General features: G+C 49.1%; 1 protein-coding gene across 4 annotated transcripts in view; it reads right to left on the bottom strand.

Moving 5' to 3' along the window:
• Nucleotides 1-25,411, bottom strand: part of SLC4A2 (solute carrier family 4 member 2) — a 1,480,655-nt gene that overhangs the window by 50,344 nt on the left and 1,404,900 nt on the right. For all 4 annotated transcript variants that reach the window (XM_086940913.1, XM_086940912.1, XM_086940914.1 and 1 more), the window contains one exon: nucleotides 6,557-6,810. In XM_086940913.1, coding sequence (XP_086797039.1) covers nucleotides 6,557-6,810 — 254 coding nt within the window. The remainder of the gene's footprint in view (nucleotides 1-6,556; nucleotides 6,811-25,411) is intronic.

Raw genomic sequence — 25,411 nt, 5'->3', positions numbered from 1 at the left:
CCCAGACAGGATTTTGTGTATTGGGACAGGGAGGGCTGAAAGGATTGAGACACTGCCTGGGGCACACAAGGTGTCCCATGCATTGGCCACTTCAAACCGGTGCTGGGGCACTCCAGCCCCAGCTCTGGCGCGAAACTGGACAAAGGGAAAGGCGTGTAACCACCCCCTTTCCTGGTCCCACCCATAGGAGGGACCTAGCAGGTAATCCAGCCTTTAAGATTGGTATATAGGTAGGAGCTGAGTTTAGAGACTTTAGATTAATCCTGACCGAAACTCTGAAATGAAACTATTGACCTTCGACGATCTACTTGAAGAAGACGACTGAAGAATCTCCCTTGTGGTCAAGGAGTGACCACCCTGCACAAGCAGGCACCATCCAGCGATCGACGACTTGCTTTGCCGCCGCCTCCCGCCGGAGCCTGAGCCCAGAGCCTGACAAGAACCGGATTCCCAGACATCCAACAGCCCGATCCACAGTCCCTGCAAAGCTTAGACCCGTGGAGGCGACGAGAGACGTGGGACCGGCCATCTTGAAATGTCTACGACCTGCTAACTGTGCACCCCCAGAGGCCTCCTCGAAGCTGTGTATTGGGGTGAGAAGCTCCAGCCCCGAGCAGCATCTGCACCAAAGATCAGCCCTGCATCCTCCACGAGTTCTGCGTGGGGGTCTTTTGCATTTTCCTGCTCGACGCGTCTTCCCGGTCACTTGCCCGTTGGCTAGTGGCCATCTTGGCGACGAATCTTTGAATTTACAACGCTGGTGTGGTTGCTCCAGACTGGCCCTTGCTTCCCTCAAAAGAAGCAGCCACTCAGACCTTGCTGGTCTGAGTAAGAAGCCTACTGTGTATCCTGCGTGGGTTGCCTTTGCCAAGGCTTGTTGTCTCAATCTTAAAGCTGACACCGCCCACAGCGAGAGCCTTTGTGGGACAGTCCGTGCCTGACTCCTGGCCATCGTCGACGCCTCCTGGTCCACGTGACTGCAGAGAAAAGCTTCCCATCAGCACCTGATTGCTTCGCGACATCGCCTGGTTCCTTCCTGGTTCCATCCTTGTCACTGGCTAGTGACCAAGACTCTGTCCCCTCTGCTTTCAGGTCCCCTACATCTTCGATCCACCCTTGGATCCACCCGGACTCTTCTCTTCTGGCCGCCTGCAGCATCTTTTCTCCAAAGCTCCATAGATCTCCACGACGAAACACGACACACTTTGGGACCTATGCACCCGCTTCCTGTGGGTTAGGTAACGCGAGTACTACGGTGCTCCTGTAAAGGTTTACACTCCTAGTGTCCTAGTTTCAAGTGGTTAAGTTCTAGTCCAGTCAGAAGGCTCCTAAACCTTAACTTTCTAACTTTTACACACCCATTGACTTCTATGGGAGCACACGTGTGCCTTTAGACACTGCACAGGCATCCCGTGGGCCTCCTGCTCCCTAACTACTGTTAGTCCAGTGTAGCCCCAGCGATTCCCAAGGCCCTAGGCCTTACCATTGTTCGTGACGTGGTACTTATACCACTTTCTTAGTTTATGGTTTAGCGGGCCACCCGGCCTAGCCATATTTGTGCAACTTTTGTATATTCTATTAAGTTACTTGTTTTGCGCTTGTGCTTCTGTGCTCATAAAGAGTTCAGGGTATTTCCTTAGAAATAAATACATATATATTTTGAATATATATCCTGTGTGGTGTCCTTTCATTTGGTATTAAAGGGATTGCATATGGTAAAACAGCTAGCTTCACATGCCCTCTTGAGTTTAGCCTAAGACTGCTTTGTCCATGCTACCCCTAGGATAGCTGGTCTATAAGGTTGACTTTACAACCATCACCATAAGGGTTGTTTGGACTGGTGCAAGGTGCTCACTAGAATAGTGAACATCATATACCAGGCCAACTTCTCCCATCTGATATTGCTTGTAAGAGCAGGATCCGGTCCTCCTCCGAGACCATAGGCAGCACCTGCGTAATTGTATCCCATATAGAATGGGAGTAACAGCCCAAAAGGTGTTCACCGACTGCAATGCGAGGCTGGTGGAAGAGAAACATTTATTTCCAAAGGTCTCCAGCCGTTTGGATTCCCTGTCTGGAAGTGCGGAAGGAAACGCACCATGGGAAGTGGAAGCCTGGACCACCAAGCTTTGGGGCGTTGAGTGGGCACTGAGAAAAACTGTGTCACCTGCTGCAGGGCAATGGCGGTGGGCAATTGTTCTATTCACAGGAGCCCCTGTGCTGGGGTTGGACCAGGTGCCCAGAAGAATGTTCATTAAGCCCTCGTTAAAATGCAGCAAGGGTTCCGATGAGGAGACACCAGGCTGCAGGACCTCCGTCAAGACATTCGTGTTGACTGCCACTGCAGGAAGCTGAAGATCCAGGACCTACGCAGTCCTACGCACCACCATAGCTGTCTCCCCCCTCCTTCATAGCCAGGTTAGGGAAAGACAGCATGCCAGAATCTTGTGTGGTTTCCTGACCACTGACATCACCCAGTTCCTCATACCAGTCCAAGTCCTGGGGCTGCAGGATTTCTAAGGTATCCTACTCCCCCTCCCAATCCTCTTTGTCCAACCCCAAACTTTCAGAAAGGGGTTGGTTAGACAGTATGAGGCCGTACTGCTCCTTTGGCGCAAGCCTTGATGTCGGTGAATGCCATACCAACTCCACATCATCTGGAATGAGGATGGGGAGGTGTCAATGGCGGGCGCCAGCAAAACTGAAAACCTCAGCGTCTGATGCGGTGCTGGGAAGGTCACTGTGGAGATGCAACTGGTGCCGGTTTGCACCCAGGATTGGGTCTAACAGGAGGCCGTGGCCAGAGCCGAAGGCATGGGACACACAGAATCTCCTTCACCTGCGGGCCCCATGGTACGCCAGCAGGGTCACGCCGCCCAACATAGTGCACATGGCGTTGTAAAACTCATTGAGTAGGGCAGGGGTATTCCCGTTCCCAGAAAGGGAGGGAGACGCAGAGTTGACCCAGGTGCCCGCTCCGCGGACTATGGCCTAGAACGCCAAGGCTCCTCTGTCTCGTCACATGGCAGACGGGGCGAAGTCAAAGCACACTTTGACTTCTTGTGATGCCTCTTACCTGCGACTTCGACAAATAGGACTTTGAGCCCCCAGAGCAATGCTTGGAGCTTCCTCTCGACCAAGTCTGGGAGCGAGATCGACAAGGCGACCTCCGTGGTTCGTGCTGTGCCGAGAGCAGTTTCAGGGATTGCTCCTTTAAAGCCTTCGGTGCCATTGCCTGGCAATTAGAACCCGACTTCATGTCGTGGTCATGCTTCAGGCACCTGAGACACATGAGGTGGGGGTGCGTTACCGACAGGGGCTGCACGGCTTGAACCCCGTGTCTTCCTACTGGACATCCTAACACACCAAAAGGTAAAAAAAACTCTGTAAACAATTGACAAGGGGTATCTCTCTTCAATGGATCAGCGCTAGCTCGTGTGGAAAGAAAAGAACTGACGTCAGCACGCCAGAGTAGAGATTATATTGAAGATGTGGACGTCACGACGACGACAAACACGACCCCTATGATTTTGCACAGAGTCTACCGACACTACCTACCGGTGCGCAGGGGTAATGTTATCAAAAATCTTCTGGATGGGGGGAGGAGCCAAGCTAGCGACCGAGATGGCCGCATAGACGCTCGGCTCCGTGAGCCCTCTCACCCCGCGCATACATCCTGGCAACTATCCTGAGCCGCAACGTCATATTTAAGTAGGCGAAGGAAAACTTTCACTGACCGTTTGTTCCTGAGGCTTCTACGTGCGGCAGACCCGAAGAAATGTCCCCGACTGTTTTGCGGCCCTCACGGAGCTGGGACCGGGGTGCCGAGTGAGAAGAACAGCCGGCCGCGACTGTGACAACAGCGGCCATTGGTGGAGTTGAGGAGTCGGCCGGAGGGCGCCGGAGGTTTGATGGGCCGATGGCGACAGTGACGACCCAGTCCATCTAGCGGAGTGCCTCGTGGGGATGCGTGGCAAAGCAGGATCGAGGGGAGTGCATGATATTTGGCCCCCTTTCCAGTGTTGTGCCCGGGCATAACTAAGGACTTCCCCCGGAATCGGCGGGCGGCTCCCGGGGAGGCAGAGATTTTGTTTAGCCCCTTGGTGGCTCTTCTCTGGGAAGCCTGCCTTGACTTTCTGGGTACTCGCTGTGAATCCTGTTGCGGCCCTGGTGTGGGGCCCGGTCCCGAGGTGAGGTGAAGAAGGACGAGGCCGGATCAGCTAAGATGGCGGCTGGCACCCTCTTACGCAGACCACATCCGGATAGAAAAGCTGCCGTGCGGGAGAGTTCAGGGGTCTGGCGGAACGAGAAAGAGCCCACGTCCAAAGATATATTGGCTGCTCTAACGACCCTGCATGCGACCCTGATCCGTAACGCCCGGGACCTGGGAAGAATGATGGCCGCCATTGTTGTCCCGCCATTCCACATGGGCACAGGTCGATCTCAAGGAAGTGCCGACGTGCCCGCCTCTATGTCGGTGAAGAGTGCTCCAGCTACGCCTAGGTTCGTGGAGATGCTGGAAGACCCGGCTCATGGGATCGCCTTGGACAGATCTGTAGTACATGTGAGTGACTCGTCGGGGCACATATCTAATCAGCAACTGGGGAAACAACGCCGATCTATGTCTTGGGCTGCCCCAGCGACGTCTCAGCGCTTGCCGGATGGTGTGACTCTCTCCCCTTGGATGGTGAGACTGTGTTCGGACTTGAGGATGTTTTCGGGGTCGATACCGACACAGACGGATTTCCGCCATACATATCCGGCTGGGTTTTGGTTGCTGAAGTCCCATGGAGTAATAACACAGCCCGGTCCGCCCGGATCACTTGGACCCTCCACGCCGCTCTGTATGCCGATTGATAAGTGGAAGTATGTTGGTACTACTGATAGGAAGGGCCAGGGGTGATACCGTCTAGGATCCAGTGGACTTATTGATGGCTGACGGTGATTTGGGGGACACTCGGCGGGAATTTTATTGACGGTGCTATCGGTGATTAATGTTTTCCATGGCTATCCTGATCTTGCTTTAGGATGTTTACTGGGCGCGGGGGTGGAGGGGGCCGGGTGCCAAGATCGAGGGCCCTTCTCCACTTTTTTCTTCTTTTCTTCTTTCTCCTCTTTTTCTATATTTCGGGTCTCTTATTTAGGGCAACAAGCACCCTGCTGGGGGGGGGGGGGGGGGGGGTAGGCCGTGGCCTTCTGCAGGGGTGCAGGGTGGGGTGTAGGGGGATGGGGTTTGTTAATTTGTCAGTTATTTGTTTCTATGGCCCTTTTGTCTTTCTTCCTTTTTGGTGTAGTCTTTTTTCATGTTTCCTACAGTATGTTTCGTTTTGAGGGGTGGGGTGCAGCTTTGCTACAGAACGGGTTTGTGTTCACATTTATCCTGACTCGTATAACTTACCCCCAATACTTCAATTGTATTTGCACTATTTGCGGATTTCCTGATTCATGCTTGTTATTGTAGGACCATGTATGACCGTATGGCATTGATACTTAGTTTTTTCTTTATTGTAAAATGAACCTTCATGAATCCTGAATTTCGGCCAGTCCGCTTGAATACAAGTCATATCCTGGACACTTGTTAGACCCCGGTTTTCGGGCTGCTATATTTTCCCACATTGATTTGCTGTACTTATGACTTGACTAGCGGCCGGCCGGGGTGGTTGTAGGCCCATGCTTGTATTTGCTTGAAGTAATAATAAAGGTTCCCCAAAAATTAAAAAAAAAAAAAAAATCTTCTGGATACAGCCTGACACCTGGAAGTTCAAAGGTAAGGAATCTGCAGCTAGATGTCTCGATCATATACATGTACTAGCAGTCTATACTATTAACATGTATACTTATTACCAATCTACCCATACAGAAAATACAATTCATCATTACAAACATCACAAATAAAGTAATGGACCACCCACCAACCACATATAACACACAAATATATCCAACACTAAACTATACTCAATAAAAAATATCATACCTGAAAAATATAACAAACTAAAAACAAGGGAAGCTACCAACAGACACAAAGAAACAACATACAGAGCACCAAACATCTGGCACTAAAATCAGGCATCTTCTACCTAGAAACACATGTCAAGAACATTTGAGTAGAAGACCAAAGAACAAGGAGCAAAATAAGAAACAAATAAAATGAGCCACACACATCCTGACATTCAGCTGGTGCACATCATGAAGAGACCTACTACTCACCAAAGAATAAAACATACACCGTGACCACCATTTAACTTACAGCAAAAACAAACTTACAGTTTATAAAATAATCAAACTAAGAACAGAGACCCAACCACTACATAGCCCACACCAAGAACAAATACAGCAACAACTAAATATTTCATATTAAAATCAGACATACTGATCATCAAATAATCCACATCTGCAGCAAAAAAGAGCCCTCAAACGAAACACAAGGGTCTGTGCATTCATTTTCGTGCCCAGATGGAAGTCTATGCAGGTCTCTGAGGCTAGAGGTCCTTATATCTACGCTGTAAGCACTAGTTGTGAGTGAAGAGCTAGAGCTATCGAATTGAAGATGGCATACCCACGAGCAGAGCCACTAGCAGTCCTGTGACGCGTTGCTCCTTGACCTCCTGTATTTTCGGCTTATCACCTGGAGCCACAGCTTTGCTCATCACAGTTAAGGCATTGGCATGAGTCACTGAGCGTACTGTTGCTGCCGCCAGCCATGGCAAACCGAACAATGCACAGATGCCACCCATGGCCACAATCAACATTAAGTCGAGATGAAAACCAGATCCTTTCACGAGCATCCGTTCCTTCTTACTAATGATCAAGCTGTTGGGAGAAAAAAACACATGTGAGACCAGAATTGGCAGCACACTAAAGATGATGTACTTCACATTAGGAGTTTATTTTGTTAAAACAATTGTTATTGTTTTATGTAGCAGACCGTGCAGCAATCTGCGACATACATTGACAGCACAGCAATGTAACGACGAATACTACTTTCTTCCTGAACACAGTGTGCTAGCAAAGAAATGTGAATATCATGATTTACATATGAATTGATTCATTAACAAGGAAACTTCTATGCTGGCAAGAATCATATAACTCAAATACAATGCACAATAACCGCTGGAATAAAGAGTTAGCTATAAATGATCAACGCCAAGTCTATTTGTTTCAGCAGCTGGGTTCTACAGGGAAACATTTGCATCATACTATATACTCTGTTGTTGATGCCGGGAAGCGGGAGGCATCCATGGCACAGTCTGGGAAACATCACACTTGTTTAAGATTAATAACCTCAGCAGACCTCATTCATAATAGTCTTGTGGGGGCATCATCTGACCGGCCCAGTCCAGGGACAGCAATGACACTATGATAGCATCCCAGCCAGGCTTGCTATATCGTATTGGCGCACAGTCCTCCTAACTTCAAGTTTTAGTGCTGTATATTTACAATTAGTCCATTTACAGATTTCTTCCTTCCGTTTCCAACTCATGGCAATCTGGTGCTTAACTTGTATGAGCCCTGGATCTTTGGACCTTAAGAATAGGCCCAGCAAACACACCACCAGGGTCTTCGTAATATCCCAATTTGTAGATCAGTTAATACATTGTAACACAGTATCCCAATAGGCATGGAACAGGTGTAAGCAACAGACCCTATGAAAAAAAGTCTCCTTCCTCACCAAACTTAGGACACCAGATAGTAATACTGAGTTAAACCTGGAATTCCTGGATACTTTAGTCGAACGTTTCAATATATGAATTCCTTCACTTACAGTCGAAGGTGCACTAAAATCCTCTGTAAATGTATAACGCAGCCCAGTCAGTTCACTCTGTGACTGTGCTCCGAATGATCCAAATAGGAGTTACCGCCCTATTTTTACCATATAAGGTATAAATATATTTCATGCCAGCATGTACAGGAGGTTGCGCTGTGCCTGTATTCCACCAGGTATATATTGTTGCCAAGAGTGCCCCTTACATTAGAAAATGTCTTATTGGGATTTCATAGCCCGCATGGAGCTGCTGGAGCTCCTCAAAGCTTCTTCCAGAATATTGGTTACCAAATATCATAAGGCCTTTCTCAGCCCAGTCTTGTAGTCAAATTCAATTATCGTCTTCTGGTAGCGCTGTTAAGCAGATTATAGGGAGCTTGCATTCCAACGGAATTCACATGCATGTTCTCTTGAGAGCTGTAGTCCAGGCATAAATAAGAATCCTAACTGAGATGCAATCTTTTTCCCAAATGGGTAGGCAGCAAGTGAGTAAGTGGCCCACAGAGGTGTATCCAGGTTCCCATTGACTGTGCCATCCCAACAAGCTGCTTGTCACCTAGTCGCCCACCGCGGTTTTAGAGTCATAGAGTGGAGCTCTAGGTCTGGGGCAGCAAAACTGGCCTCGTCCACTGGCAGTTTGGTCAATGCAATCCTACATCTATTTGTACCCCATATCAGAACTACTAGCATCCAATCCATTTAATGGAAGCCAGCCCTTGGAATTTCTATTGGCAAGGAGGAGAAAAGCTTAATAGCCTAAGGAGAAGGACCATCTTTGAAAAAGCTATTCTCCCCATTGATGGGATATGAATACGATGAATACATGTTATTTACCTAATATATACAATATAACCCTATAACCGTTCATTAGCATTGCATTACTCACATAGTATTATTATAGTTAGGGCGATTCACTCTAGTGTTGCCTAAACCTATTGGTACGACCGGAGCCATCTTGTTTCGTTTCTCTGTCTCCAATGTCGTTTCCCTGAAATCATGTGATTAGGCTTTCTGTACGAAACCACTATGGCAGACCGAGCTGTCTGCTTCATTCGTTAGTTTGTAGCTCAGGGAAATCCAAGGTCACACCTGCCCTTCTTGTGGGATGCACACATTCTAGCAGAGCCCGTTCCTGCACTCATCGAGCTACAGATTGAAAGGGAGGCACTTTACTGACCTGCCCCGGAATAGCTTAGGCCTAGCTACTCGCAATCAATTGTGCCTTATATGGGTTTTCCTGCTGGTTCACTGACAAGTTGTATCTTTCCTAGTAAGGTGACATCGTGCTATGTGTGAAACGTATATATGCTTTGCTCTGCTTGTGTGTAATCAGTCTCCTCTGCGCACCTCCGAGGGTCGTGTAGACTGAGGCTCCCCTGCCAGGGCCTGCATCTGCAGAATAAACGATTGAACCTTCTCCATTGCCGACTGATTTATTATTTATGAGTAAGGTATATGGGCTATTGGTGAGTATAGTCCATTGGTATAATATTTTGGTTCCTTCAGTTGGCGACTCCGCCGGGACTCCGCGATAGGGTCGTTCCCTCCTGTAAACAGGAGTAGACGGGACATGGAGGAGTTCTGGCCGAATGGGTGAACGGAAAGAGAATCCTGATTTGAAACACCCGTTTTGTGGTACGAAAAAAAGAAATTCCACTCTCAAGCCCAGTATTCCTCCCAGCTGCTGAAGACCCTACGCTGGAGTCCTACGGGCTTAACCCGAGAGGTGAACAGACTGTGCCGGTCTGTCTAGGAGGAGTCGGCAGTGGAGAATTCGCAATCGACCTGAGTGCACCAGGTGAGTGAATCTCTGATTGTATCGGATAAGAAACACTTGGAAGAAGTGTTTTCCTCGGTAGCGGTTAACTGCATTCTGAAGGTGGCCGGGGAAGCCGGACCACAAGGGAATCTGAGGGTCTGACGTTGCGGCGAAGTGGCTGCGCGGGTGGATGCCTCACAGACTTTTTTGGTGAAAACTTGAGACCACACCTGGTGCCTTAGCGGTGTACTGAGTTACTCGCTGGGCCGAATCCTCTTTGGGAAAGCCCTGGGATCAACTGAGTAAGCTAGGGTTCTGGAGCTGCGTGCCCAGCTGCCCGGTCCAACCAGAACAGGACCATGGGATGGCCTGTAAGAGGGTTCATGGTTCGCCTACAGGTGATCTCAGAACAGTCTAGCGACTGTTCCTTTTGTTGTTGAATTTTGTTGGTCTGGAATTCTGTTGAATCGGTTCCCCGAACAGGAGTCGACGGGCTCTGTTCGTTCTGAAGACATGTCATCTGCATAGAATAAGTATTCAGTACTGAAAAAGTTATTGCCTTGCGACGCTTTACAGCACTTTATGGCGAGAAAATAGAAGAATATGAGAGTGTGATTGGTGAAGAGGACGCGTCTGAATGTGAATGAATTTTTTGGAGTATATGAATAGAATTGCGTGAACATTACAATGTCTTGTTTAAGTAAAATATGTTTTGGGTGCTGCTGTCGGCAAAATAAACGGCTGGAAGAAAGACAGCCTGCCCCTCCCGAGGGCAGCCCCAGACAGATTTGGGTAATGTTTGCCAGAATTTATTGATTTGCTATAAAGAGGACATGCTTACTATAGTATTCCCTCCCGGCAGGTTGTTTGCAGTTCTAAATATGCTGACCCTCAGGTATTTTATGATGGTTGGATCCCACTGTATAACATCTTCTGAGGGTCTTTCTTCTCTTGCAGTTGCGCGGACAGAATACCTGCAGCACTTGCACCAATTTACTTTCAGCCCTGATAGTTTTCCGAAGTCCTCTAGGGCCTCAACTCTACCACATGCCACTACTAATGATACAGGGATCCAAGATTAAGGGGCACATGCATCAAACCATTTTGCGATTGCAAACAGTGCGTTTCGCAAAAATCGTCCGTTTGCGATTGCAAAATGGCCTTTTCTGATGCATGTACCTTTTTAACAATTCGCAATTAAGGGAATTGCAATTTTTGGTGATTCCCTTAATTGCAAATGCTAATAGGGAATCGCAATTTGCCATTCCCTAATGCAGATGCAAGAAACCTTTCCTAAATGCGAACTGTGCATTTAGGAAACGCTAATTACCATCAATTTCAAGTTGATGGTAATATGTGCATACTTTGAAAAATCCACAAAAATACATTTTTCAAAGTGCCATGTAGCGTACAGATGCCATGTGTATGCTTTACATGTGCACACTTGCATTTTTTGGGGGGTGCTTCAGGGTGGCCTTAGGCCCCAGGGCATCCTTGGCTTTGCATTTGCAATCTGCAATCACAAATTTGGTAATCACAATTTGCGAATGCATTACCATTCATTCCTATGGGCCTAATGAATGGAGTCACATTACCTAATAAAAATTCGCTATTTACAGAATCGCTATTAGGTAATGTTAAGAAATCACAATTTTGTTTGCGATTCATACATGCATAGGCATTTGTGCTTACCAATTAGTTATTCCTAAAAAATCGCTATTTGGTAATCACAAATTCAGATGTTGATGCACGTGCCCCTAAGCCTCTTGTTTTAATCCAATGCATTAGAATAGCATATAATAGCTTAGTCCAATTCAAGTCTCCATTGTCAAGATCCATATTTATTTATTTAGTTATTTATTTATTTATTAAGAGTTTTGTATAGCGCGAACAAGACCCTTGGGTATCAGAGCGCTTCACATTCCATGAGGTAGTTATAGTCCTGCATTGTTATCATCTTTTTCACAGTATTATGAGGTAGGACATGAATGAAACAAAAGGCGATAATATCAATAAAATGTCTAAGATAATAATAGCATATAGTATTATGAGGTAGGAACATGAATGAAACAAAAGGCGATAATATCAATACATTTCTAAGATAATAATAGCATATAGTATGACATAATTTTTTTAGTAAATAATAGCTTATAATGTGAAAAGAGTCCATCGTTCCTAATGGACAATTTCCTATGCATGTTTCAGCTCCAGTCCTTACGCAAGAGTTCTGACTTCCCGTGTCTCGTCTATGGAAGGAATTTACTCATTAGGAAGATCTTCGTTTCCCTCTTAAAGGTTGCTGTATCTTCAATCTTTCTGATGCTTGAAGGAAGAGAATTCCAGATTCTAGGGGCTGCTCCTGAAAAAGCCCTGTCGTAAGTTTTCTTCTTCCGGAAGATGGCAGGCCTCAGCATTAGCTCATTAATGCTCCTGGTTGGTCTGTTACCTCCCGATAGCTTAATTTTCTGAGCTAGGTATTTGGGTATATTGTGGTGGAGCGCCTTATGTGTTATACATGCCATTTTTAGCTGGATTCTAGCTTCGAATGGTAGCCAGTTTAATGCCTTCAAGTGTGGCGATATATGGTCAAATTTCCTTGAACCAGTGATCAGTCGTGCTGCTGCATTTAGACATGCTTTCAGGGGAGCTGTTGAAATTTTTGGTAGGCCTGTTAGCGTTGTGCATCCATATTCAATCCTCGCGATAACTAGCGACTGAACTGCCAGTTTGAGGTCTGCTTTGGATATGAATGGTTTCACTTTTCTGATGTAGTTCAGATGGTAGCGGGCGCTTTTTGCCATTGCGTTGATATGGGCTTTCATGTTTAGTTTCTCATCTAGAGTGATTCCTAGAGATTTCGCTGAGCCAACTAGAGTAGGGGTGCAATTTAATGCTGTTATCATATTGGACCATTCCTTCACTTCTGTGTGTTTCTTTGGTGGAGATATTAGCAAGAATTCAGTTTTCTGTGCGTTTAGTTTCAGATGGTTGATCGATAGCCATTGTAAAGTCAGTTTTAAGGTCTCATTCATTCTCATGATGTCTTCCCTGGATGTGATCTTGAGGTAAATCTGGGTATCGTCCGCGTACATGTGGTAGGAGATATTAGATTTTCGAAGGATTACTCATAACAGCATACAAAAATTCCCTTTGGATGGAGCTGAAGGCCTTTTTGATAGCTAAGGATAGTACGGTTACCAGAGCCTTGAGACAATCATTGTAGGGGGTAGTCCAGTAAAAATGTATAAGCCTTCTGGCACTGGGTGTCATGCTGTGCTTAGGAATAAACCTATTTTTATTGGGGTGGCTCAGACGGCCTATTTTAGGAAGAATTTTTTTTGCTGATATCATGCTCAGTATTTTGTAATTGACACTGAGCAATGAGAAGGAACTGTAAAAGGACACATGTTCCAGCTCTGTCCTTTTTTAGAGGAGGGATGCACAAGTTACTACTTGTGTAATGATATAACTGTAAGAGACATTAGTTAGTGATAGATTCCTTACCTTAGAATATCCCCAGGCGTCAGACTGGATCCGGAAAGCTTTGCTAGCAGTACCTCTGCGAGGCAGTAGGTGGCGTTGTGCGGCTCCGCGTCCGTCGCTGGTGTCGTATGCGCCAAGATGATGTCACAGAGACTACTGAGGCGCCACCCCAGCGCGCTGACGTCAGTTCTACACACGACTTTCCGAGCCAGGATCGCAGTGGCATGCCAAAAACTGACCACTGGTGCCAAGAAACTAGGGCCCTGAAAGGGATCTCCTTAACCCTAGAAATCAGGTCGCAGAACGGGGAGGATGGGTGGGGCCGTAAGGAATCTATCACTAACTAATGCCTCTTACAGATATATCGTTACACAAGTAGTAACTTGTGCATCTGAAAGAGACACGTTAGTGATAGATTCCTTGCCTTAGAATAGATACCCCAGCAATACCAACCCCGGTGGTGGGTCTGCAAACCAGATTACACCAGAAAGTCACGGAGCACAGAACGGCCTAAGAAGCCGTCTCTCCGGACTTGACTGTCAAGGCACCAATGCTTGGTAAACGTGTGCAGCGAGGTCCACGTAGCTGCCTGACAAATGTCCTGCAAGGGAACGCCGTGTCCCAAGGCAGTAGTGGCTGCTGTTGCCCTGGTAGAATGGGCACGCAGCCCCACAGGAGGCTCCTTCTTAGCCAACGAATAACAGGCTTTTATGCAGAGAACGACCCACAAGAGATGGTCCGTTTGTGTATGGCCTGACCTTTTTTGGCACCCACGTAGCAAACAAAGAGCTGGTCATTTTATTTATTTATTAATTTTTAGAGTTTTCTATAGCGCGAACTTGAACCGATTAGGTTATCAGAGCGCTTTACATAGCACCAGTTCCGTTACATGTTATCACAGCAGTTTACATAGAATCAGTTACGTTGCACATTTCAGGATCCTGAACCCATTAGGTTATCAAAGCGCTTTACATAAGACAGCATTCGATGTCCAGTGCCCTCCTCCGCCGTGTAGCGGGGGACCACTTCCAGCCCTCCGACGTCGTCGAGCTGTTGGGACTAGGCTCCTGGAATTTCAGCTGCCCCTTTACAACTAATTAGTTTGAAGTCATGACAGAAATCTCAATCCCAGCATCTCAATCGGTGCATTACAGGTAAAAACAGGATATAGGACCACTACGTAAGACCAAATAGAGTAAACTGTGGGCACCCCGGAATATATGAGGAAGCAGTCGGTGCGTTACAGGTAAGAAACAATTTCATAACAGGTTATAGGGCCAGTACATAGAGAAACAAATTGTTGTACATTGTAAGCATCCAAGAATATATGTTGTAGCAGTCGGTGCATTATAGGTAAGGACAGTTGCAAAAACAAGTAGATGTAGAAAGGCTGCAATAAAAGGCAGACACTATCACAAGATACAGGCAAGTAAGGAGCGCGGTAGTAGAACTTAGACTATGTGTCTGGTCTCAGCTCTTGCTCCAATAGTGAGATTGAACTAGTCCATGATGGCCGCCACTGCGAAAGAACAGTCTAAGATGGCCGCCAAGAAGGGGAATCATAGTCCTCTGTTTGTTGTTATTGCTTTGGACCTGTGTGGAGGAGATATGCCGAGGAGCCTCGTGGGCCTCTGGAGATACCGGCAGAGATTTATGGTTTCAGTTAGTGACCCCTGCCCTTGTGAACAATGGCGGTTTAAAAATGTGAAATGAGTGGATTAAATAAACCAGGTTCATCCACCCAGAACTGTTGTGTGCGCTTCAGATAGAACGAAAGCGCATGTTTTGGGTCCAGACGGTGGAGCCTCTCTTCCCCTTTCGAAGGATGCGGAGGCGGAAAGAAGGTGGGCAAAGTGATGGTCTGCCCAATGTGGAAGGGCATGACAACCTTTGGCAAGAAAGAAGGATGGGTCCTCAAAACCACCTTGTCCAGATGAACAGAAAGGAAAGGAGGTTGTGAAGAAAGAGCCTGGAGATCACTCACCTGTCAGAGGTGAGAGCTACCAGGAAAGCCGTCTTGAGAGTAAGAACACGCAAAGGACAGTTATGAAGGGGCTCGAAGGGAGTGCACATCAGAAATATCAAGACAAGGTTTAAGTCCCATTGAGGCATGATGAACAGCACAGAAGGAAAAGTGTGCGTAATGCCTTTCAGAAAACGGTTAACAACCGTGGACTTAAAAAGAGAATGCTGATCAGGAAGCAGTAGAAAGGCAGAGATGGCAGAAAGATAACCTTTGATAGTGCCCAGAGCACAGCCCCGCTGGGTCAAGGAAAGAAGGAACAGAAGAACTTCGGAAAGAGGGGCAGAAAGGGGATCCACAGACTTAGCTGTGCACCATGCCACAAACTTGTTCCACCTGCAGGCGTATACCGTTTTCGTGGAGGGACCCCTGGCTGCCACAATGACATCACAGACTTCGGGAGGAAGATTGAAAGCTGTCGAAAGCTGTCAACTGTCGCCGCTCAATCTCCACGCATGGGGGTGGAGGTTGGACAGATTCGGTGGAGGACCGTCCCCTGGTGCTGCGACAGAAGATCCTCCTGAAGAGGCAGTCGGATTGGGGGATCGATCGCCATGTTGAGTAGCTCAGGATATCAGTATCTTCATGCCCAATCCGGAGCCACAAGGATAACTTGGGCCCGGTTATGCCGAATCTTCTTCAGCACTCTGGGCAGAAGTGGTATAGGCGGAAAGGCGTTCAACAGACCGCAACTCCACTCGCGACGAAAAGCATAGCTGCTGAAAGATACCTTGCGCCACGTCCGAGTTCAGACGCCCTTCATGATCCATCAAGCACTGGCGGCTGAGTTTGTCGCCCTGGCGTTCAGAGAACCTGCCAGGTTTTGAACCAACAAGTTAATGCTTTGATAATCCAGCCATGTCCAGAGGCGCAGAGCCTCCTGACATAGGGTCCAGGAACCCACCCGCCCTGTTTGTTGCAATACCACATGGCGGTGGTGTTGTCCGTGAACTCCTGCACCACACTTCTCCGGACAGAGGGAAGGAATGCCTTCAGTGCAAGTCGGATCGCTCGAAGCTCCAAAAGATTGATGTGGAGCCGGGACTCCGCCGGAGACCAGAGACCTCTGATCTCCGCCTCTCCCACGTGGCCTCCCCATCCGAGGAGGGACGCATCCGTCACCACTGTGTGCTCCAGTTAGGGAAGGCAGAGGGATCTGCCATTGACCCAATCGCAATTCGTGAGCCACCACTGCAATTGTCGTGCAGTGCCCTCCGAGACCTGGACGTGATCGGACAGGTTGCCCTGATGCTGGGCCCACTGAAACTTCAGGTCCCACTGCAGAGCCTGCATATGCCATCTGGCATGTTGTACTAGCAGGATGCAGGAGGCCATCAGGTCCAGGAGCTGGAGGGTCATTCTGACTGAAACCCAGGATAGAGGCTGAAAGATCGGAATCATAGCCTGAAAATCATGGACTCGCTGCTCGGGAGGATAAACCCAAAACCGCGTCAAATCCAGAACTGCTCCGATAAAGGGGAGCTTCTGAGAGGGACTCAGGTGGGACTTCGGCACGTTGATGGAGAACCCCAGCGAATGCAGGAGGTCGGCCGTAGTCTGGAGGTGGGAGACGACCGCCTGGGGCGAGCCCGCCTTTAAACGCTAGTCATCGACATAGGGAAAAACTGGACCCCTTGATCTGCACAGATGAGCTGCGACCACCATCATCACTTTCGTGAACACCCGAGCAGTGCTGGTAAGGCCGAAGGGGAGCACAGCAAACTGAAAATGCTCATGGCCTACCATGAAGCGTAGGTAACGCCTGTGGGCCGGCAGGACAGGAATGTGGAAACAGGCGTCCTGCAAGTCTAACGCTACCATCCAGTGTCCAGGGTAGACTGGACCTGAGCTAGCGTCAACATTTTGAACTTCTCCTTCCGGAGGAAGGGGTTGACATTACTGAGATCCAAGATAGGACTCAGGCCTTTGTCCTTCTTGGGCACCAGAAAGTAGTGGGAGTAGCAACCACAACCTACTTCTGGGGCAGGAACTTGCTCATTGTCTCCATTGCCCAAGAGTGCTGAAACTTCCTGTTGGAGAAGGGCCAGATGATCCTCCGACATGCAATGGTGCTGAGGTGGCATGGATGGAAGGGTAGTCTTGAAGGGGAGGAATAGCCCCTTCGGACTATCTGCAAAACCCACCTGTCCAACGTGATGGTGCGCCAGTGGGGGTGGTGATTGTGAATCCTCCCGCCCACTAGTGATTGGTGGCCCTGGAAGGTCGGACTAGGAACGTTTGGAGGCTGCTGCAGTGGGGGCTGTGGTGGACTGCCCCGCGAGCTGGCCCCAGAGCCACGCCGGTGGTTCCCACGTCCCTGACCACGCAGGGGCTGAACAGCTTGCGCTGGCCTGTGGCCCTGGGTGGAACGTGGTGGGGCATCCTTTCCGTAGCCACAAAAGGGGTGAAAAGCAGACTGCGCAGGGCGGGTGGTGCAGAGGCCCAAGGACTTGGCCGTAGCCCGTGATTCCTTGAAACGCTCTAGTGCGTTCTCTGCCTTGTCCCCAAACAAGCGGCGGCCATCAAAGGGCATGTCCATAAGGGTAGCTTGGACTTCCCCAGAAAAGCCAGACGATCCCCGCCAGACGTAGTGTTGAAGGGCTACAGACGTCAAAATTGTCCTACCTAGCGAGTCGGCAGTGTCCAGTCCACAACGTATGGTAAACGTCGCTACATCTCTCCCCTCGGTAACGGCACGGGAGAGTACCGCCCGGTCCTCCTCCGGACACTGTGGCAGCATCGGCATCACCGTATCCCACACAGGGTGGGTATAATGGCCCAACAGACATGCAGTGTTTACCGACCGCAGTTTCAAGAAGGAGGAAGAAAACATCTTCTTCCCAAGATGGTCCAGCTTTTTGTATTCCCTATCAGGTGGTGTGTTAGGGAATACGCATTTGGATGTGGAGGCTTGGACCACCAAGCTCTCAGGGGTGGGGTGTTGGGAGAGGAAGGTAGGGTCACCCAGGGCCGGGCGGTGGCGTCGGGCAATCATCCTATCCACAGGAGCCCCTGTGTTGGGCCTGGACAAGATGCCCAAAAGGATGTCGGTTAGGGCTTTATTAAATGGCAGCAGGGGCACAGAAGAGCTCGATGCAGGTTGAGGCACCTCTGTCAGGAGGTTAGTCCTGACCGCCACCGTAGGGAGCTCGAGGTTGAGAGCCTCGGCCTCCCTACACAATACCACTGAATAAGACGCTCCCTCCTCCGTAGCCAGGGTAGGAGACAACATGCCAAGGTCTGGTGAGGTATCCAGGCCACTGGTTCCCCCAGTTCCTCTCTCCAGTCTGGTTTGTAACCCAACTAGTCAGTCAAAGGGTATCTAGATCTCTCCCAGTCCTCCTCTGGTTGCCAATCTGGCCTAAAAGAACCAGGGTAGAACAGGGGCACAAAGTACCCATCAGCACCGGATCCGGCGTCGGTCGACGCCGGTCCGGCTCAATGTCTACATCAGGATGGAGGCCAGGGTTGACGCCTGCTGGAGACATGGTGCTGGTGGAATCTGTGCTGGGAGAGGTGTAATCAGGTCGGCCAGCGCATATCCGGTTCCAGGAATGGATCCAAGTGGACCCTGTGGTGCCGGGGCTGGAGCCGCCGGCATCAAAGGCCCAGGGCCCCCAGCCAAGTTTGTGGGGCCCGAAGACGGACCGGCAGAGTCGGGCTGCCCAAAGATGGTATGCATCGCTTCGTAAAAGGAGTCGAAGCAGGGCAGGGGTCGCTGCGGGAAGGGAAGAAAACTCAGAGTCAACCCTTAGGGCTCCGCAGGCGGAGCCGCGGGAGGGGCACTACCCGCATCCCTCGTTGCGTCGGCCGGCCGACAGGGAGAAGTTGAAGAGCTACTATGCGTCTTCGACTTCTTCTTGTGCTTCGACTTACCTGAGGCGTGCGAAGACTTTGACGAAGACTGGTGGTGGTGGCTCCTTGACGTCCCTTGACCTCTCATGCGACCGGGACCTCGAACAGCAAGGAGCCGACTCCTGGGCCTGGAGAAGCTTTCGGTACCGCTACTGCAAAGACTTTGGACTTATGGTCTGGCAGTAGGAGCAGGACTTGGGGTTGTGGTCTCGCTCCTGGCAAAACAAGCACACGTGGTGTGGATCCGTCACCAACATTAGCTGGCTGCAGGAGCCGCTAGCCTTGAAACCGAGCATCCCTGATGAGCACCAGAAGTCGAAGACTAAATAACGGTGTTGACAAAAGTCATCCAAAAAGTCAGTCAAAAAGTGACTGGAGGTACCGCTCTCTCTGGATCTGCACTGGCTGGAGTGAAAAACTTCAGCGCGGCGTCTAAGTAGCTACAGCAGTATCATCCTGGCAACCACGACACCAATGACAAACACGGGGCTGACCGACGCCACCTTTCGACGCGCAGGGGTACTGCTGACGAAAAAACTTTCCGGATCCAGTCTGACGCTTGGGGGTAAGGAATTTATAACTAATTGTCACTTTCAGATATCCACACACTGCCCTTACAGGCTGCGTGTGCGTGTATTGGTGCAGAGAAAAGTGAAGAGTCGACATGGCACAGATCCCTGTGTGTCATGCTTGCAATCCACTGCCTGTGGCCTAGGTAAGCCACCCCTCAAGGTGCATGAGCACTGTACCCCTATAGTGTCTAAGTCCATCTTAGACATTGTAAGTGCAGTAAAGCCATAAAGAGTATATACTCTGGGTGTTGGTCATTTCGAACTCCACAGCTTCATAATGGCTTTATTGAAACTGGGGAATGTGGTAACAAACTTCTCAGCATATTAAATCCACACTGAAGCCAGTGTAGAATTTAATGTAAAATGCAGACAGAGGGCATTTTAGAGATGCCCCCTGAAAAACGACCAGCCCTGGTGTGGTTCCTGAATGCCTGTCCGCCATTTGCCACTATCAGACAGGTTTCTGGACCACTAGGTAGATAGCATTCACTCTCTGGGTCCAGAAACAATGCCCATCCTGGGCAGAGGTGTCATGCCTCGTCCCCCAGGATGGGCTGGGTCCATGAGAGGGTAAGCTTCAAAGGCCTGCTGACTTTGTAAGCTGTTCCTGCCATTTGCTGTCACCAGCAACTGGCTCCCACCAGTTCTTTTTTTTTCGAAGTCAATTTTATTGAATCTTCCAAAAATGAACAGATATGTAAATAAGCACAGTGATATTAATAGACAATAAGAAAACACAATGATAATGATAAAAACAATAATAATGATAAAAACAATATTAAATACAAAGAAAATAGAAATAGAACCAACAAACATCAGATTCAATCAATCAATCAATCAATCAATCAGTGACACTTATAAAGCGCGCTACATACCCGTGGGGTCTCAAGGCGCTGGGGGGGGGGGGGAGCCGCTACTGCTCGAACAGCCAGGTCTTCAGCTTCTTCCTGAAGGAGAGGTGGTCTTGGGTCAGGCGCAGGTCGGTCGGGAGGGAGTTCCAGGTCTTGGCGGCCAGGTGGGAGAAGGACCTTCCTCCTGTAGTCGCTCTTCGGATGCGGGGGACGGCGGCGAGGGCGTGGTTGGCTGATCGGAGGTGGCGTTTGGGAGCGTAGAAGTTGACTCGGCTGTTGAGGTAGCTCGGGCCTTGGTCGTGTAGGGCTTTGTGTGCGTGGGTGAGGAGGCGGAAGGTGATTCTTTTGTTGACGGGGAGCCAGTGAAGGTCTCGCAGATGTCCGGAGATGTGGCTGGTTCGTGGGATGTCGAGGATGAGTCTGGCTGAGGCGTTCTGGATCCGCTGGAGTCTCTTCTGGAGCTTGGCGGTGGTCCCGGCGTAGAGGGCGTTGCCGTAGTCCAGTCGGCTGGTGACGAGGGCCTGGGTGACGGTCTTCCTGGTCTCGGTGGGGATCCACCAGAAGATCTTCCGTAGCATGCGTAGGATGTTGAAGCATGCCGAGGAGACGTTGTTGACTTGCCTGGTCATGGAGAGGGAGGAGTCCAGGATGAAGCCCAGGTTGCGTGCATGGTCTGTCGGTTTGGGTGCGGTGCCCAGGGCGGGAGGCCACCAGGAGTCGTCCCAGGCGGAGGGAGAGGGGCCCAGGATGAGGACCTCCGTCTTGTCCGAGTTCAGTTTCAGGCGGCTGGTCGTCATCCACTCGGCTACCTCTTTCATCCCTTCGTGCAGGTTGGCTCTGGCGGCGGCGGGGTCGTTGGTCAGGGAGAGGATCAGCTGGGTGTCGTCGGCGTAGGAGATTATGCTGAGGTTGTGTTTGCGTACGATGGCCGCGAGGGGGCTCATGTAGACGTTGAAGAGGGTGGGGCTCAGAGATGATCCTTGGGGGACGCCGCAGATGACTTCGGTGGCCTCTGACTTGTACGGTGGTAGGCGGACTCTCTGTGTTCTCCCGTCGAGGAAGGAGGTGATCCACTCCAGCGCCTTGTCCTGGATTCCGACGTTGCTGAGGCGCCGTACTAGGGTGCGGTGGCAGACCGTGTCGAATGCCGCGGAGAGGTCTAGGAGGATGAGGGCCGCTGTTTCTCCATTGTCCATCAGGGCTCGGATGTCGTCGGTGGCGGCGATGAGGGCGGTCTCGGTGCTGTGGTTGGCTCGGAAGCCGGACTGTGAGGGGTCGAGGGATCCGTTCGTCTCGAGGAAAGCGGCCATCTGCTTGTTGACGGTCTTCTCGATGACTTTGGCTGGAAACGGGAGGAGCGAGATGGGGCGGTAGTTCTTGAGGTCGGTGGGGTCCGCTGTTGGTTTCTTGAGTAGGGCGCTGAGTTCGGCGTGTTTCCAGCTCTCGGGGAAGATGGTGGTGTCGAGGGATGTGTTGATGATGTCTCGCAGGTGGGGTGCGATGACAGCGTCGGCTTTGTTGAAGACGTGGTGAGGGCAGGGGTCGGTCGGTGATCCGGAGTGGATGGAGTTCATCGTGCGGATGGTGTCTTCGGTGCTGATCGGGGTCCAGGCGTGGAGGGTGGTGGTGGGGGGTGGTTGTTCGGTCATGGTGTGCGTTGGTTGGTTGTTGAAGCTGTTGTGTATGTCCGCGATCTTGTTGTGGAAGTATGAAGCCAGGGAGTTGCAGAGGTCTTGCGATGGGGTGATGTCGTTGTTTCCTGCGCTGGGGTTGGAAAGCTCTTTGACGATGTTGAAGAGTTCCTTGCAGTTGTGTGCGTTGTTGTCCAACCGGTCCTTGAATGCTGTTTTCTTGGCGGCGCGGATCAGCTGGTGGTGTTTCCGGGTGGCAAGTTTGAAGGAGGTCCTGTTGTCCGGTGTCGGTTCCCTTCTCCAGACTTTCTCGAGGGCTCGGCAGTTCTTCTTGGAGCTCTTGAGTTCGTCGGTGAACCATGGGGCTTTCTTGCTGCCGGGTCTGCTGGGCGGGGTCCTCAGTGGGGCGAGTTCGTCCGCGCAGTTGCTGATCCACTTCGTGAGGTTGTCGGCGGCCTGGCTGGGGTTCGCTGAGCTGGCAGGAGGGTGCTGGCTCAGGGAGGTGGCGAGCTGGTCTGCTGTGATCTTGTTCCAGCTTCTGCGGGCGGTCTGTTGCTGGTGGTGGTGGGTCGTTGTTTTCTTGAAGGTGAAGTGGACGCAGCTGTGGTCCGTCCATTGAAGCTCTGTGGTGTGGCTGAAGTTGATGTCCTTGCTGGATGAGAAGACAGCGTCGATTACTCAACTGCCTTACCATGGGAGCCGCAGTGATGCTGTAATGACACACCGGTGGTCAAACAATGACAGTTACAGCCGAATAATTGTGTAAAACACAATACATGACAGGGTTGTCGTGTAAGTACAATTACCCCTTAGTAACAATAGAATACATTATAAAACACATGACAGGTGCCACACATTTGAAATTGTGTTTGGTAAGCATTATCTTGTGTGAAGTGTGAGGCAGTTTTCACGGTGGGTCATATGAGAAGGCGTCAAGGGATTTTCAAAGATTCCTGTGTGACCTGCGCCAAGGAGAGGCATGAAGTGTAACGTTATCAGCTCTTCTTAGGAAGGATAACCATTCTTGCCACATCCTAAAGGAGACTTCTTTGGAATGTTTCCACTTACTCAAAACAATTTTACAGGCTACGGTAAGCATGAAGTCTAATGAGTACCGATCATTCACATCTTTGATCTTAGGGTCCAGGGCACCTAGAAGAATGTAGGAAAATTCCCTTGGGGGGGCAATGCTGAAAGTATTGTTTATACATTCGTAGATCTTATCCCAATATGGTTGTAAGATAGGACATTGAAAGAGCATGTGGCCAAGATTACCAACCTGAGACTTACAGTTCCAGCAAGTGGAGTGTTCGCTGAGTCTAAGTTTAAAGATCCCCTTTGGGGTCCAATATGTCCTATTTACTAACATAAGCTTTGTTTGCGATAATATTGGGGAGATTTTATTCGAAAAGTTGATATGGATCTTCTCCCAGTCGAATGATATGTTGCTAGAGTTAGTTTTGGCTTACCATTTTGCTTCCCATTTCCTGTGGGATTCGCGAGGCTTAGGGGATAGGAGTTTGTGAACTTTAGATACAGTGTGACCTGACTTTAGCAGCTGATGCATCTTTGAGATAATAGAAGAATCAGAAGGCTTAATAGAGCTGCAACGTGAGGAGTGATTTTAGTTTTAGGAATGTATAAAAATCTATCGGATGTAAACCGTGTCGAGACTGAAGCTCGGCGAAAGGTAGGAGAAGGGTCCCTGTAAAAAGATCTTTGACTAGATTTATGCCGCTTTTGGACCAGTGTTCCCAATAGCGCATCTCTCCATCAACCTTCGGGTTTGGGTTGTGCCAGAGAGAGGTCAAGTTGGATTTGTTCGTTTTTAGTACGGATAAGTGTTCTAAACGTACAGGGCTCTTTTAGTGTTAAGCAAAATATATTTAGAATGGGGGATGGAAGATATATCCATGGTTAGGAGAGCAGACAAAGGCATATCATTGATGATTGATCTTTCTATGTCCAACCAGACAGGGTTATAGTCCACCTGGGGAGTAGCCAGTTAGAGCCCTGTTTACAAAGAAATGCAGTTTGATAGTTCCTAAAGTTCGGAAGGCCCAGACCACATTTATCTTTGGGCAACTGAAGTTTTTTCATAGATATTCTGGGTCTCTTACCTTGCCAGAGGAACGTGTTAAAAAGCTTATAGATCCTATTCAGGAAATCATTTGAGAGCGTCATTGGTAGCATGCTGGCCAGATAGCTAACAAGAGGAGTAATCATCATTGTTAATGTCTCTGCTCTTCTCCACCAAAATAAAAACTTAGGAGACCAACCATCTAGTAATTAAGAGATTTTCATGAAGAGAGCATTTTCATTGGTCTGGAGGGTGGTGATCAGATCTCTCGTAAAGTCTAAGCCAAGATATTTGAAGCAGTTAGGTTGCCACAGAAGACCCAAGTTGCCAATAATTTCTTTCCCGCCTCGGTTGTACAGGCTTTTGACTTCAGTCTTGTCCTTATTTAATGTATGGCCTGATACAGCAAATTCGTCTATTGAAGACATAAGAGCAGGAATAGCAGCCTCAGCATTCTCTGAAACAACTAATACGTCGTCCGCGTAAGCAGTTATTTTGACCATGCAGTTTTTGAAGTGATCAGATTATTTTTCCTGGGCTGATAGAGGAAGGGTTTAATTTCAAGAAGGAATAGAGACGGGGAGAGAGGGCAGCCTTGTCTAGTTCCCTGTCCTAACTTAAAGGATGATGAGAGGCAACCTCCCGTTCTGACTCTGGCCGAGGGTTTGACAAGGAGCCATACCATCCGTGTAAAGTACTCACCCAGGTTGAATTTATCTAGTGTTGCTTTCAAGGAGGTCAAATCAACTTTGTCGAAAGCCTTTTCGGCATCCAAAGTGATAGCAACTGTTGGTGAGTCAGTAAGTTTGGCTTTTTCAAGGACATGCGCTAGAATGCGAGTATTATCACTAGAAAGTCTGTTTCTGAAAAAGCCAACTTGTGAAGAGTGGATGTGTTTGGGTAAAATAATTTGGAGGCGCTTAGCGAGGATCATTGCATACATTTTGCAGTCTAAATTAGTTAGAGATATCGGTCTATAGTTTTTAGGGAGCGATGGGTCTTTCTCCTCTTTGGGAATTACTGCTATAAGAGCTTCTACTGGCATCCCAGTGATCTGACCAGAGTCACTAAATTTGTTGAACATGTTTAGAAGTGGGAGAATCAGTGTCGAGGAGAAGTAGTTGTAGAATTTAGCATTAAACCCATCAGGGCCCTCAGCCTTCCCTACTTTAAGGGCCTTAATCATGTCTTTTATTTCTATACTGGAAATTGGGCTGTTAATTTCAGTTTTTTCTTGCTCTGAGAGGGATGGCAGAGAGGAGGTAAGGTGAAGCACACATCTCAGACGCCGCCATCTTGGAGATGAGAGGATCCAACCAATTAGGAAGAGGCTCATGCCCATCTTCCACTGGAGGGTGGCATAATAGGGGGAGTACTCACCCCAAGAAAGGGACT

The sequence above is a fragment of the Lissotriton vulgaris genome, chromosome 10 (genome assembly GCF_964263255.1).
Source record: "Lissotriton vulgaris chromosome 10, aLisVul1.2, whole genome shotgun sequence".
NCBI classification, from domain to species: Eukaryota; Metazoa; Chordata; class Amphibia; order Caudata; family Salamandridae; genus Lissotriton; species Lissotriton vulgaris.
This window is presented reverse-complemented; position numbering and strand designations above follow the sequence as displayed.